Source organism: Dermacentor silvarum, chromosome 10 (genome assembly GCF_013339745.2).
Source record: "Dermacentor silvarum isolate Dsil-2018 chromosome 10, BIME_Dsil_1.4, whole genome shotgun sequence".
Taxonomy (NCBI): domain Eukaryota; kingdom Metazoa; phylum Arthropoda; class Arachnida; order Ixodida; family Ixodidae; genus Dermacentor; species Dermacentor silvarum.
In genome coordinates, this window is record NC_051163.1 from 9,130,177 (window position 1) to 9,145,039 (window position 14,863).

General features: G+C 43.1%; 1 protein-coding gene across 3 annotated transcripts in view; it reads right to left on the reverse strand.

Moving 5' to 3' along the window:
- LOC119466197 (hemocytin) overlaps window positions 1–14,863 on the reverse strand; it is a 184,324-nt gene that overhangs the window by 62,813 nt on the left and 106,648 nt on the right. For all 3 annotated transcript variants that reach the window (XM_037726688.2, XM_037726687.2, XM_037726686.2), the window contains exons 50-56: window positions 13,132–13,419; window positions 11,101–11,279; window positions 10,064–10,162; window positions 7,739–7,892; window positions 3,888–3,995; window positions 2,565–2,606; window positions 269–391 (exon numbers count right to left, since the gene is read on the reverse strand). In XM_037726688.2, coding sequence (XP_037582616.1) covers window positions 269–391; window positions 2,565–2,606; window positions 3,888–3,995; window positions 7,739–7,892; window positions 10,064–10,162; window positions 11,101–11,279; window positions 13,132–13,419 — 993 coding nt within the window. The remainder of the gene's footprint in view (window positions 1–268; window positions 392–2,564; window positions 2,607–3,887; window positions 3,996–7,738; window positions 7,893–10,063; window positions 10,163–11,100; window positions 11,280–13,131; window positions 13,420–14,863) is intronic.

Sequence of the window (14,863 nt, forward strand, 5' to 3'; positions counted from 1 at the left end):
TTCCTTTGAACGCCGAGACAAGAGTGAGTGTTCGGAAGCAAATCTCTATTTCTCAGCTTATAAATAGTAATATTTCTTACGGAGTAAAGTGACCAATCTGAATGAAGCTATGCTCCATATTGATGTCTACCGGTAAAATAACCTCGTGTAAATTGTTGCGAGTTCTTCTTGTCCAATAACATTTAGAGGTTGCAAAATACAGCATAAGTTCGAACTAAATGCAAGTTTCTCAGGCACGCAGAAAGAAAACACAATGTGGAAGAGTTACCCGAGATGCTGATGTTTCCGGCAGCACCGTCACGGACGAGCACGTGGTTGCAGTAGCTGTAGTCAAACTCGCGACCGTCGAACGTCTTGAAGTGATGGCCGACCAGCTCGCACTCGGACTCGACTGAAAACATGTCCGAAGGGCATGGTGATTTCACGACAGCAATTACTGATGCGCTCTTACGAGTAATTAGCCTTCTTCTGTTACGAGTAATTACTGTTCTTGTCCTCGTTAAACCAGGACCTGTTTCTTTTCGAACAATAATAAATTCAGCACGAATGAAGTTTATGCCCGTGTTCCCCTTTAGTTGGCTACTTTCCTTCTCACAGGCTCAGATGGAATAATCTTCGTAAGTGCGTGTCAATTTCGTATGCATTCTTCAAGATGAGTAGCACGAACAAGCGTTTAATGGCTTTCGAACTACATTCTTCAGTTACGCGCACAAAGACAGTGTCATTGTCGCGGCTGCTCCATTGGCAGGTACAGATTCGCGAATCACGCAACTATCAGTGTGCTGCTCATATCTGCAATGCCACTCTCTAACCAGTGGTTTGAATTGGCAATGTGTAAAATAATTTTTGCTGTGCCTTAAGTGAGTCACATTCTTGCTGGCATAAAAACAGCGACGTCGGTATGTGATACCGCTTTGAAATAGCTAATGGTGGGAATATAATGACATAATGTGGTCATGGCATCATCACCACAAGCGAAGTTATTAGCATCACCAAGGTTGCCAAAATTGTGTGATATCGTTTGGAATTGTTTCCAATTAAAGCACACACAATAATGACAAACACATCAGCCAAATATGCAACAAAGAAATTATTTTGTACCGCTGATGTTCGACACTATTGAGTCGGCCGTACGTACGCTGCTGATATTTTGAGGACTCGTATGTGTGTCACGAATAATTCTATATGATGAGCTAAGCCATGGTAGGTGAGTTTCACTCCAGCTTCCTCGCTTATTGGCAGCATTAGGAAGCGCTTATGTACTTTTTTTTCAAGTTCTCAATTCACTAAGACTCATTTACGCAGTCGCAAGCACTGAATATAGTGGGTTCCATTACCTGGCCCCTAAGCTATCGTACACCATCGCCTTTCGGCAAGGAACTGCAATGAAACTGTATTGAATTAATACTTTCGGACGAAACTAAATATCTCACAACAAATAAAACTCATACTTTGTCATTACCATATTCATGTCATTTTATTTTTCTTCTGCACAACAGGACCGCCTGGCTCATCGTTGAGCTATATCTCTCCAACATTTAGCTTGGAAAATCATCCAGAATATAGCCTATTTACCATAATTTTATTTTGATTTATCATGATTTCCTGCCACCGGCAAATGTGAGCAGGGAAAAAGTGCATCAAAATCGTTTTTTTTTTTTAAATTCACAGTGCCTTTCTTGTTGTTAACGATGACTCGGATTGACTCAACATTATTTCTCTGGTCTCTCTCTCTCTTTGCTATTAGCTTATTGCCGCACCATACAAGGCCCAAGTATGCCCATTTCATTATTTCATATAGGCCTCTTCTTGCACGCATCTACCTACTAGTGTACCGTCGGCATCATGTCAGTACAAATGTAACCTATCAGTTCTATCACAGTTCTTCGCATATTATCATTAACAAAAACATTTCTTTTGTTTTTACACGAATGTTGCACACTGAAATAGCCAGCTCCATTGAAGTTACTGCTACCCAATTGAACAGATAGCCTCAGCTTTTCGACTGAAGATTGACGAACATAAAGTTATCGTGTCGAGCAGCCGTCTAACCTTAACCGCCCCAACATTTTCCAGTTTGGTTTTGCGATTTATCATATCTTCATTCGCACATTAGTTACAGGGGTTGATTCCCCTTTTCGTCTTGGGAAAAGGTTGTTTTGAGTAATTTTTTTGAGAACTGTAAGTACAAAAATTGCAGACAGCAAGATTGTCTTCACGAGTTGAAGAATATGCTTGTGGAAGTTGTAAAGTATTTGATGGCATTCAAATCTATTTAAAAATTGCAAGGAAGCGAGCTCATTATTTCACGCCACATGGTCACTTATAATAAGTTTGGAAGGGATACTTGTGATATATGAGCCCATTTTCGAATAGGGTAAAATTTTGTTGACCCCTTTAAATTTCTGAGAATCGACCTGTTCGTTTTCTTCTTTTTTTCTTTTTTTTTTGCTTCTCAGTAAAGAGTGCAAACCGTATTTTATTCGTGAGTTGAGTGAAATACGTTTATGCCGATATTTTCAGCAGTCGACGTTTATTCGGCTAAAGGTGAATGGTGCTCTTACCGATCGGGGGTGGAGCAATTGCAGGAGGCGGGACTCCGGACTCTGAAACATAGAGATCACCGTCTTCGTCTGTTTGAGCAAGTGAGACCGCTGTCGAGATAGGAACTGACAGACCAGGACCATCACGCGCTGGGTATCATTAGTCAGCGGGCATTTCATATTGTCCGGGGTGCGCTCTGGTTTGTTGCGCTTTGATATTCCACCTCGCAGGAAGCGGCTGATTGACAATGCCTATCGAAATATTTTCTCTTTCATTTTTCGAAAGAAATTTTTGCCAAGCTTCACAAGTCGTAAAACAAACATTTTACTTTTTGTACATAAGATGTATACTAGATTATGAGTCTGTGATTTGGGATCTTTATCAGCAGTGTCTCATCGATAGAGTAGAAAAAATGCAAAATCAAGCTGCCAGATTAAGGCACCACTAGCGCAAGCTGTCCACATTTTTTTCTCATAGATTTTATATGCTTTCATATCCGAAATAATGAGCGAGAATGTCTTCTAGTTTTGTTATTGTTCGTTGAAAGCAGTCCTTATGGAAATCTGTACTTGCGAACACTGCATGCAAATATGCAAAGCCACAAGATTACTGGCCTTAATTACGTTGTCAAAGCTAGCGGAAGTTTCTGGCCATATTTATAATAGAGTGAAGTAACGTGCACGTTATTTTAATGTTCCTTGAGTTAAAGCGTATTGCTTCTCATGTATTAGAACATCCAGCAACGCCTAAGCTGCGGCGATATTTCTTCTCTAATTGAAATTTTTATTGTAATTGAAAGTCCTTTCACTGAAGTATTGAAGTTCTCATTTCTTAATGTTCATTGCTCTATTACCACTAATTATTTTATAGCGGGCACGCAAGACTCATGCAGACTGATTTATGCGTAGCACCTCATTCCTGTAAATGTTTTTATGGTTATGTTTAGAATTCTTCTTTGGAATAATAAAACAGCAGCAGTGCTGAGGCGGCATCTATGAATTTATTGCACTCTACACCGGACAGATTTATTTGACATCGGACAGACAGATTAGCTTTGAGCACTACAGTGCGACGTAGTTACTTGGTCACTTTCAAGACGCTTGACACTTTGATTAATCTAAATTAGAGAAGGAGTCTTGGTACTTCTTTAATCTGAGTTCATGCATTTGGTGTTGCGATTTCCTGCTAGTGATTCGATAAGCAGCTTTTGCCAAAAGAATTAAAAAACGAGAAACAAAAACAAATTGCACTGTTTCATTTTGTTTAGGGCCGAGCATTGTGACCGTCGCGTGGTAGTCGAGTAATAAGGCGCCACATGACGGTAGCGTGAGCAGTGGCCTTACCGCATGCATACTGCTCGCAGCCGAGCTCATCCTTCACAAGAACCAAGGTTTCACCCTTGGCGCAGAACTTCTTCACGAGCGGAGGACACGGAACCACAGTCGTGGTACCTGCAGGGAGCGAGTGTGCAGCGTCAGGTTCACCTCTGTGCTAACTGCAAAGGCTCCTAGCTTGCAGTCAATTACCGGTCTGCCATGCCGTACGAGGCACCTTTCTGTTGCCTTTCGCTGCCGCTCTGTTGATGATGATGATTTATTGCCATCCCCTTTGAAACTTGGCGGTGACAAATAGTCTTATAGCCTGCTTGATTTAATCAGCTATGCTGTACAGCTTTTTCATTCTTGCATTTTTGTATACATCTCCATATTCTTTTTTTTTTTCTTCAACACTTTTCTATCTGCCTTGTATTGCTACCTATGCCTTGTATTGCTGCCTATGCCTGCAACGGATGTGGTCGTATCATGTCTTTCCTGCTCTTTATTGCGATAGCAATTATATGGACACTCCAAAGCAGATTTCTGCCGTCGGCGTCGGCGTCGCCGTCGCCGTCGCCGTGAGGTTCCGTATGACGTCAATGGAGATGAAATCGTCGCCGCGCGCCGCCGAACGCTGTATGTGCGAGTGAAAGGGCGCGAGGGACGCGCGCTTTCACGGGGAGTGAACGCACGGCGGAGAACAAACGCGCGTTCTGTGCCGTGCTCCCTTAAGGGCTGCAGAAATAGGCGTCTCTTTCCTCCTTTACAATCACCATATATGTAGAGCAAACGCGCCTTCTTCTGACGCACGAAAGGCCGGGAGGGGGGGGGGAAGGGGGGGGAAGGGAGGCGACGTTTAGCTGCGGCCCCAAGTGCCTATTTATATCAGAGGCTCCGGCAACACTCACCAACGCCGCACGCATTTTGTGCGAACGCGGGCAAAACGCCGACGGCGTCGACAACAGTTCTGCGTGCTGCCGGTGCTACTGCATGTCCAAGTTTATACAGCTGATAAAGCTACTATCTCTCTACAAATTTGCTATCGCAATTGATGCTTCGCCTTTCAGGTGGAACTGCGACAACTTTTTTCCCACCAAACATATCTCGCTTATCTAAATCACTAAACTTATCTTGCTTATCTCGACTGCTGACCAATTGGTGCTTCCGTCCACTTCAAACCCAAGTGCTTCTGGAAGGTGTATGTTACCTGCTGGTCCGACTGGGTGAATTCCTTCGCATTCCATTAGGATGTGCTGAGTGGTCTCCGGACTTTTGCTGCAGCCTACATATGCCTCATCTTGTTTCGAATATTTGCTGCGATATGTTTTTGTCCTTAGACAATCAGCTCGAGCCTCAAATAGCAAGGCACTGCCATTTCTGTTATCGTACAGGTTTTCCCTTCTAATTTCTTTCTTCCCATTCTTGAAAACCTCCATGGTTTTTTTTTGTCTCCATTCTTTGCATCCAATTTGCTGTCTGTTTTTCTCAATTTCATTCTGGCGGCTCCTGGTTGTCTGTTTACACTTTCAATTACCTTGTACTTTGTTGCCAACTTTCTTGACCTCTTCCTCCATTGTGTGTTGACCCTTTTTAGGTACAGATACTTGTGCACTGCAGCCGTCTATTTATTTTGAACCATGTTTCCGAATCTTACTTCAAAACTAATTTTGCTCTGCGCTTTTCTGACTTCAAAAGAGGAGCAAACAAAGTCACCCTGCCTCATTTGTGGTTTTGCCGTGAGCTCCCAAAGCAAACCAGCCTACCGACTTTTGCTTAACTTCCAACACCTACGAGATATCCGATTTGACGCACGAAATGCCATTTGCGAACGTTAGCGCTGGCATCATTATACTCCTTTCCAGATTCCACACACCCCGTCATATTTATTGGGGCCCCAAAGTGCTCTATGTTTCATTATTGCTGCATTCCACTTCTTTATTTTCAGGTTACCTTGGTGACTGCTTGAGTAAGTCATTCCTTCGTTTATGTATACGCCGAGGTAATTATATTGTTTGACTATGGGTACGATTTGCTGTTGAACTGGCACCACATAATTACTCGTCCCTTCATTAAATATTATAATTACTGATTGCTCTGTGCTAAACTTCAGGCCTCGATTTGTTGCTGCGTTGCCACAGATATTGTCAAGTATCTGTAAATAACTACCATTGTTTGCTAGTAGCACTACGTTGTCGGCACACATCTGTTCGGGGACGTTCTGTTGCACCATTTGTCCATTACGCATGTAGTATAAATCAAACCCTGATCCACTGTTTTCCCGTCGTTTTTCTACGCTATTAGCATAAGGCGTGAGATATATAGATATATTGTGCGCGTCGCCGCGCGGAAGAAAACGTAGAGAGGTCGTGTTTATCTCAGAGAGCACGGGTGTTCTTCTTAGCTACACATTGGGCTAGGGGCAGTCGATAGCAGCTCCGCTATCAGACGCCGTACTATCAGGCACCCTACTTGCACGTTCGCCCAGTGAATCGGCGTTGGCCGTGGCCACACCACGATCTTGCGGGAGGTCACGGAGAGGATTAGTTAGGCTCCTACGTGAATGTCTTTGAGATCAATCACGCCACAACTTAACTTCGTTAACTGGCGTTCGGCGTCAAGCCTCAGGGTTCTTGCTGGATGGGCGAGAAAGGAAAGGGAAAGGGTTTATGCTTTCTGCCGCGCTACGAAGATGAATTTCCAAAGGTAACAATTTAGAAACGTTTATAACAGCGATGTGCCAAGTGCTATGTGGACTGCGCCGACATGCGCACACATTAAAAGAAAAACTATAAGCTCCTTGATTTCTTTGTTACTACCAAATGTAGAATGAGTCTTTTTTACTATATATGTATTGAAAAATAGAATGCCTCCCAAGTAGGCCTTAATAAAAAATACAATTTATGAAAGCGCATATGACGCATATGTGATAATGAGTTGCACCTTGCACCTCTTGGTAACTTTTTGAACATGGAACTCAGTCACAATGTTTCATTCACACGACTAAATTTTTATCAGCTACTACAGTGTAAAATCTCTCTTTATGCACCTCCCAAGCCTACGCATTTAGAGTTGAGACGCTGTGCCGCTGTAACGAAACTGATTTGCTTCCTGAACAAAGTTCGGATGTGACCTTATCCCATGCGGTCATCTCTAGATCTACCAGGATGTCTGAGAACAACGCTTCGGTTCATCGGCCATGATATGCCCTCGTATAACTTATTTGGTATCCTTGTCATTCACTGTTGATGTCAGTTAGAAGGTCGATATTTGTAACAAGGCTAGCACTGCATGAAAAACTCATGGCAACTTCAAATATTCGTATACTGATGTTTACCTGCATGCTCATCAGCCTCTATTCCTTTTGTAGATTAGATTTGAATACGTATACATTTTACGTTACATTAGGGGTACTACAGAGTAAAGAATTATTGAATCTGGCGTGCAGCACGAAACAAGCGCTTACAACTTCAAAAATACATGCTTCGTAGTCACTCAGCTATACTCGCAGAAACAGTTGACATTTCTGTTCAAGTGAGGCAAGAGTCTTTGTGAAACTGTACGTCTTTGCACCACCCGCATACTTCTCGCTTCCGTAATGATCTTAAAAGAAGTAGGTCAGCACGTGGTACCTTTTCGCAAACTCTTTTATGCGGGCGCATAAGAATAGCTGTGCTTGGTACGTGCTTATTTAATTCTGCCTGGCATTTTCAATGCTTCTCTTCAGGTTACTTGCTCGTCACGGCACCATGCATGGTCGGCATTTCTCTTGATTCTCGTTCGTACTTAAACCCCACTCGAAGTTTTTCCGTACCGGCCCTTAGAGACGAAACAAAAACGAGGGAAAGAGTTCTGGGGTTGTGAGTTGTGTAGCAGCATACGTTCGCAGTCCGTCTCGTCGTCGGGGCAGTTGACGACTCCGTCGCACCAGAGCTCATCCGCAATGCACTCTCCAGAGGTCGGACAGAGTCGATGGCCGTCAGGACAAGTTCCACATTCGCAGGAGCAGTCGGCATTCACCGTCTGAGGTCGTCCCTGCGCATACACGTCGAACATTTTAGCTGTGAAGAAGCAGAAAGCTAACGCCGCTACAAAAAGAATTGTTTCTTTGTCGTGCATATAAAGTTGTCTAATCAACCGCTGGGTTTATTTATTTATTTATTTATTTATTTATTTATTTATTTATTTATTTATTTATTTATTTATTTATTTATTTATTTATTTATTTATTTATTTATTTATTTATTTATTTATTTCAAGCGTATTAATTAAGAGCCTTTGGCGATAGGCCTTAGGTAGGAGTGGTTACAAGCCATGTGCATAAAATACCATAACAGCAATACACCGAATCAGGCTCAATGGTTGACACACACAAAAAAATGCACTAAGGAATACAACAAAGCATGAAAGGAATGTCGTTTGCAAGAAAAACAGCATTTATTGCTATCAGTAAATTGCTCTTGGCGCTCAGCTTGCGAAAAATGAAACAAAAGAAAAGCAGAAAACCAGAATAAATATGTGTATACGACACGTGGCAACGGCTTTAGTGCGATATTATCTCGTTAAATTCCAACTGTGAAATGGGTGTGTGTGAAGGGACGATACATATAAGCAGAAGCAGGCATTTGAAACAAGGCACTTGAAACATAGCATAAGCTATGCACAGTTTAAATCAATCACTGCTGGAAGCTTCTGCATGTGAAAGCGCGCAATCGTCACATCGCATGTTTTGCAGCGCCGTCTGCCCACTGTTTTCGTGACATGTTTCTATGGGGCTTTACTCTCTGCATTAGTGAGTTGTCGCAGGACGCGTACTATTGCTTCGAAATATAATATTTAGTGATAACGCCGCGACTATGCATGTTTCGTATTTGAGTGTTCACTGTACAGTTCATAATGCTGATGTGGCGAGTTAGACAAATTTAGATGGAAACGATGAAATTAGGAAACATTCAGACGCAAGAGACGAGGTCGTCTGTTGAAGCACAGACTAATTGAAGATCGCGGCGGGCGCGTTCACCCAGTAGTGGCCTTAGATATCTGCTAATGATGGTGTAAAAAACAAAAACTTTCTCATATACACCTGCGACAATTAGGTGAATCTATGAAGTACTGGAATATATGTTGCAGAAGCTTCACAGAGGGTCACCTTCTTGTCTGACAGATATATTTTGCCGTATGAATTCCGGATATACCTGAATTTCTCTCTTATGAAACTATCGAGACGGACGATTCGGTAACACAAGGCTTGTTTGCAAGGTCTTGTGTAGCACACGCAGGCAAATATTGTTGCGTAACGCCCATATACACGTGTCAGCAGAGTAACGATTCCAAATCAACTGCTCGTGTTGTTACGCCACCATTTCCCAAGAAGTGGGGACATTGTAAGCAGCAGCTACAAGATTGTCTGATGATTAAGAATAGGGCGATTTGCTATAAATACAAGCGCAGTCGCACGTTTAAAGTGATTCAATAGCTTTGAGCAAGCAACCTTATCAGATCATAGCGCAGTGTCGAAAGACGAACCGACAAAAACGAATTTACGAGTCACCGTACACACCCGAGTCCCTGATTGCCGTATTGTTGCACTGTTGTTCGCCGTACTCTTGCTGTAACCAAACACTCATCTTCGAAATGGCCATGTAGGAGTACCTCTTAAGACCAATTTCGTCTTGTCGCGATGCACTCAAGTTGTCCCGCTTATTGGGACGGTAAGTTAAACTAAGCTGAACGCTCACGTGTGGACCCTGCCGCAATCCATTTAGACCATCAAGCAAAGTTACAAAATGTGATGTTTTTAAAGAAAACAGCGAGACGAAGTAAATGGCTGGCAAACCTCGGTTCCGTATGTGTTTTCTACAGTAGAAATATACACACGGCACTTGAGTAACAGCTAAGCCCACTGATAAGCAGTGGGCAAACAAGGAAAGCGCCAGTCTGAACCCACATTTCGATACGGGGTCTTATTATCCAGGAAAAATGCCAGTTCTCTTACCGAAACGTTGGCTTCTGGATGAGGCTACATATGTGCCTACACTGTTGGTCAATTTAAGACACGACCTTCCTTTGCTCCGCTGCATCCGCTCACTGAGTGAATCACGTGTTTTGAACGCGTTTCTTGTTTAACGTGTTTTGCTGACAGTATATCTGACGACATTCGTTAGAGACCTTCGTTAGAGTTGCAACTAAATATCAATAATGCTCACCTTGGGGCAAGGCGGGCAAGTCTTAGGAAGACAGCTGGACCGTCCGCCGAGATGGCACTGACACTCGTGACAAGTCCTCGTTTCCAGCATGCCACCCACCTGCAGGTTTTAATGCGTTGTATATTCCAACCGTGACACAGCTAGGGAGATGGCAAATGTACCACTATAATGACCTAAGTGAAGACTATTTCTTTGAAAGTGCGGATATTCCTAGATTTCCTTTCAGCGAAAGATTTTCAAATATCACAACCATCACTTCTAGTAAGAAGACGTGAACTCTACTCTCTGATCGCTAGTGGCCAAGCAGCGTGCTCCTGGGAAAATATATAGACCTAGTTAAAACCAAAAATTACTGTTTGTTATTTGTTCCGCGCGCTTTATCTAGGATTGTAGAAGTTGGTTAAATGGGTGCAATGATGACCAGATTTTACTGGCGGGATGGACTTGTTCCTTAACCGTAGCGGACGCTGGTCTTTGATAATGGTCGCCTGACTATTATGCATTAATTAATGCATTCATGACAACATTGGTTTGAACCGTATTTATTATAAACGTAATAGCATACGCTTAATTGGTGACAGAACTACAACCTTATCATCTACATACGACTGACTCCAGTTTCATTCACCGCAAAGAAATTTGATGGTATCAACGTAACTTCCGTGCGGATATTTTCCACCAGTGACTTATTTCTTACATCCTTGGTATCAAGGTCATCGCGCTTTAACCATTATCTGCGTCTTTTTGGAGTGCTGATGCCTCGTTATCTTTGGGCGTTTTCATAACGCTTTAATGTGTCTTGTTAATTGCACTTTCTCAGCGCTGATTTTCCGAGTACAGTTACTGGCTCTACGCAAGTGTGCTTTCTCATGCGTTGTCATTTTAGCACCTAAACAAACAGTCAATTGATTCAAACAAGCAACCGGCATGAAAACACCGACATACAGGGAATGTCGAGTAGTTCGCGATCACTTTAGTTTGGCGTATGAAAGCAAAGAAACACTGAATGAACCGATGAATGGTTGCAATTTGCTCACCGGGAACCTCTTGCCGTCGCGTACACAGGGGCAGTCCGCCACGTGCACGCACTGGTCTGCGTCACACGCAAATCCGTGGGGGCATCCTTGCGGGCAGAAAGTGGCGTTATCGGTTATCTCCACCTCCGGACACGGAACGGGCGGTGGGACGGTCGGCAGTTCCGTCGTCGTCGGAGGCGCTGCGTATCGCCACGTGTCGACAACATTTGTTAGCGGGTGTTACCTAATCCCTTCAGAAGCAATTATGATCGCCTGTCGATACATGTGTGAAATGTGCATTATCTTATGTCAGGGTGCCTGAGACTCCACTGAAAGCAAGTCAAGGTGCTCGAATGACTCTTCGTGCATTTTATGATGAGTCATTATATTTACAGAGTGACTAAATATTTCATTATTGTAAAGTCAGTCATGCTAAGTTTCTTCATAAGAAGGATTGAATCACCCGCTCGAATTACATGTACAAGATATTTATTGGCCACAAGCATTTAACGAAAGAAAGAATAATATTTTGCGGTTGCTACCGACATCCCTCCCGTCAAACGTCACGTAAAACATGGCATTGACTTCACCAAAGCCGTAGCAGTAACGTAGTAACCACTGCGTTACTGCTACGTCATTATTACATTTTTGTTGTAGTAAACTTTGTCTAAGGCTAGTCATTGTGCAAGCGTTGCTAACCAAGCAGCTTAGTTTTTATATGCGCACTAGGGTACGCAATTGGGGATACCCTAATATCGGTGCAACTAAGCTTTCCGTGCGTGAGATATTTGTCATCGACTTTCCATCTTCTTAGTTGTTTGTCATTGGCCGGTCGCTTTCCATAATGATGTGCTCGCTGTCACGAATGACTGGAGTTTGTGCCTATAGAACAGCTCTACCCTACAAGCCACACTGTTATCTCAGCCCCAGTCCGTATTCACAAGACAGCTATTACTCCACAGTGGTTTTTAAAAGCTACAAAGATCTTATTAGCGAAAGTCAGCCGACCACGCGAAGTTCTTATGTACGCAAGGCTTAGCAAATTACGGCCCGCGCATTCAACACCCAGTTGGTAGAATAGAGCAGTTCATAAGAGGAGACATCGGACAGTCGTCATAGCGGACATATTAGCGGTGGTCGGTGGTCAATGTCAAACAGTTCTGAAGAAAGAAATGCTTTATGAAGTCGACCCTTCGCACCTGTGCCAGTGCTCGCAAATACGTCAGTGTTGAACACTTCCTAAAAACAGGCGTCAGCTAATCATGACACCAATAACGAAGACCGGCTAGTGAAGTAATAGGCGTTTTTAATAACTAAAAGGAACCTTTACTGCAGGAGCGCCTATCGAAATACAGGGGAACAGAGAAATCATTTTCATTGGCACCCACAGCACATAATTTGATAGGGTTAGTTGGTTTTTGAACTCTGCCGACCTTGAAAAGTATATTTTTAGCATAAGCTAATATTGTTTTCAAAAACATTCTTTGAAGTCACAATATTTTAAGAATTTCAAGTGTCAAGTTTTCAACCTAAAAACGTTATCGCAATTCGTAAACGGCACCTATTGAGACATCTGAAGTGGACGAAATGAAGTATTATACATCACACTGTACTATATCACTGATTTCTGAGTAAGTCTTTTGAAAAACCCTCGTAAACATCGCAATAATATCATTTAACTTGCAAATGTAATGTATCACAATTTTCCGCTTCAGAGTCTCAAACAGATGCATTTTTACAAAACTACGATGTTTGGTTTTCCAACAAAGTCACGAATTATGAAATTTGTCGTGTTGCAAATTTTTACGAATGTTGCCGATTTCCGACAATTCTTTGTAAAATATTGGAAGCCCTAAATCAAAATTCGGAGCCTACAGTCGGTAGAGTTTAGCTTTAACAAATGTTGTTCAACTTGGGTGAGTGATTACCTAATGAGAACGTTTCTGTGTTTCACGCGTACTCGAACAAGTCGGTCCCGAAGATAAGTTTCCTCAGAACATGCGGATACGACTGCCTGCGTAGCCGCGTTTTGAGAGTGGTTTGCGCACTCACCGCAAGTCCAGCACTTGACGCGCACTTTGTAGTTGAGGCAAGTCCGGCCGTCGGCCTGGTCGCTGTCGACGCAGCGCAGTCCGCGCTCCACGTCGCAGCTGACCACTTGCCCCGTCTTGCTGTAGTCGGCGTCAGTGGCGTACTCGCGGCACTCGATACCCACCGGGTACAGGCAGAATCCGGACTCGGCCACCACCCTGGCCACGTCCTCCACGTCACCGCCGGTCTCCGGCGTCGGCTCGCTCGTGCTCACCCACGGGCCGTACGCCACGCATGGCTCCTCGGTCGCTGCAAGCAGGAAAGCCAATCGGGGCCATCTTTCGCGTCAATTCTCATTCGTAAGTGCGTTCTGCGATCGGACACCTGCCGTCGAGATCATCTCGTGTAAGACAGTGTAGAAGCTCCCTTACGGAAGAAAATGTTTTTGTATAGGCCCTGCTCTTACCGCAGAAGCGGTTTTCTCGAGGTCTCCCGCAGTCATTCCATATCATGGAAAATACGTCACCGCCCAACGTGGCTCAACCTATGACAATACGCCCCCACATAAAATGAACCAGTCTATCCGTATAACCCTCTGCACTGCCTCTATACAGACGCATCTCTCAGCGGCTATGTTCTCTACGGAATTAGTCAAGAAAACAGCAAACTGCGTATAAATCTAACAGTACCTACGTTTGGGCGATTGAGTGATTCTTTCAAGTTATTTTATCACCCGCGTACTGGCAGCTTTCGTATGCGACATGACCTTCCTGTCCAATGCTTTCATAGACCATACTCAGTTGCACTCAAGTAGTGTGATCATAGAGGGTTTTTGGACATATGCGTGCCTGTCACGTCAAACTTTTTTGAAAGGCAAATTTACTCGATCCATATACTTCGATAAGAACTCTGACTTGCGATCCGCTTCTTGGTAGAACTGAAATTTCACAGCACGGCTTTAAATCATTTGCTACATTCACATAAAATGTATACCCTGCCATTCTTAGCGAAGCAAGCACTTCTTGACCATTCTCTTCCGAGGATAAGCTGTGCCTGTTCGACATACTGTAACACGTTCATTAATTAACCAAGAACGCATGCTGTAGCTATCACTGAAGATGACAGGCACTTAAACAACTCCAGTAAAATGAGGTAAAATGAAAAATGTCTTCCTCGAATCTTCTGAGTAACTTTTATCACATTCAGCACAACCTCAACGAGTGTGTAAAGGTACAGTCATTTGTACTTTTACATATAAGATTGTAGATTTTTGCGGAATAGAAAAAATCAAACTGAGGCCACTTCTCAGCGTTCTCCTAATACGCACACAGCAGGCCTTATAAACTTTCGGAAGCAACAGAAAGTGTATTCGCTCTAGATGAAATCGCAGAACACAACAGGTATGAAGCCGATACTCTCTTGGAATAAATTTCCGGAAAGGTTCATCACAATGTCTATAATATTTTTACATATTAATAAGTAAACAAAGTAGATGTCTTCGTCGTTCTAAACGAATAGCCTTTACACAAATTGTTTGAAAGTTATTCATGCATCCCCTGGGCCTTACTGTGAGTTGTATAAAAGATCTGCACAAAATAAATAGGTGACTATGTAAGCTTGAAGTCATTCGTGGCTTCGACATCCACTTGTTTAATGAGCCTTCGCAGTTCGAACTAATAAAATTAACATCTCTTTCCCGAAATATTTTCTTACATCAAAAGTTTTTCCAGACACGTGAAGAAAAACGTGTACC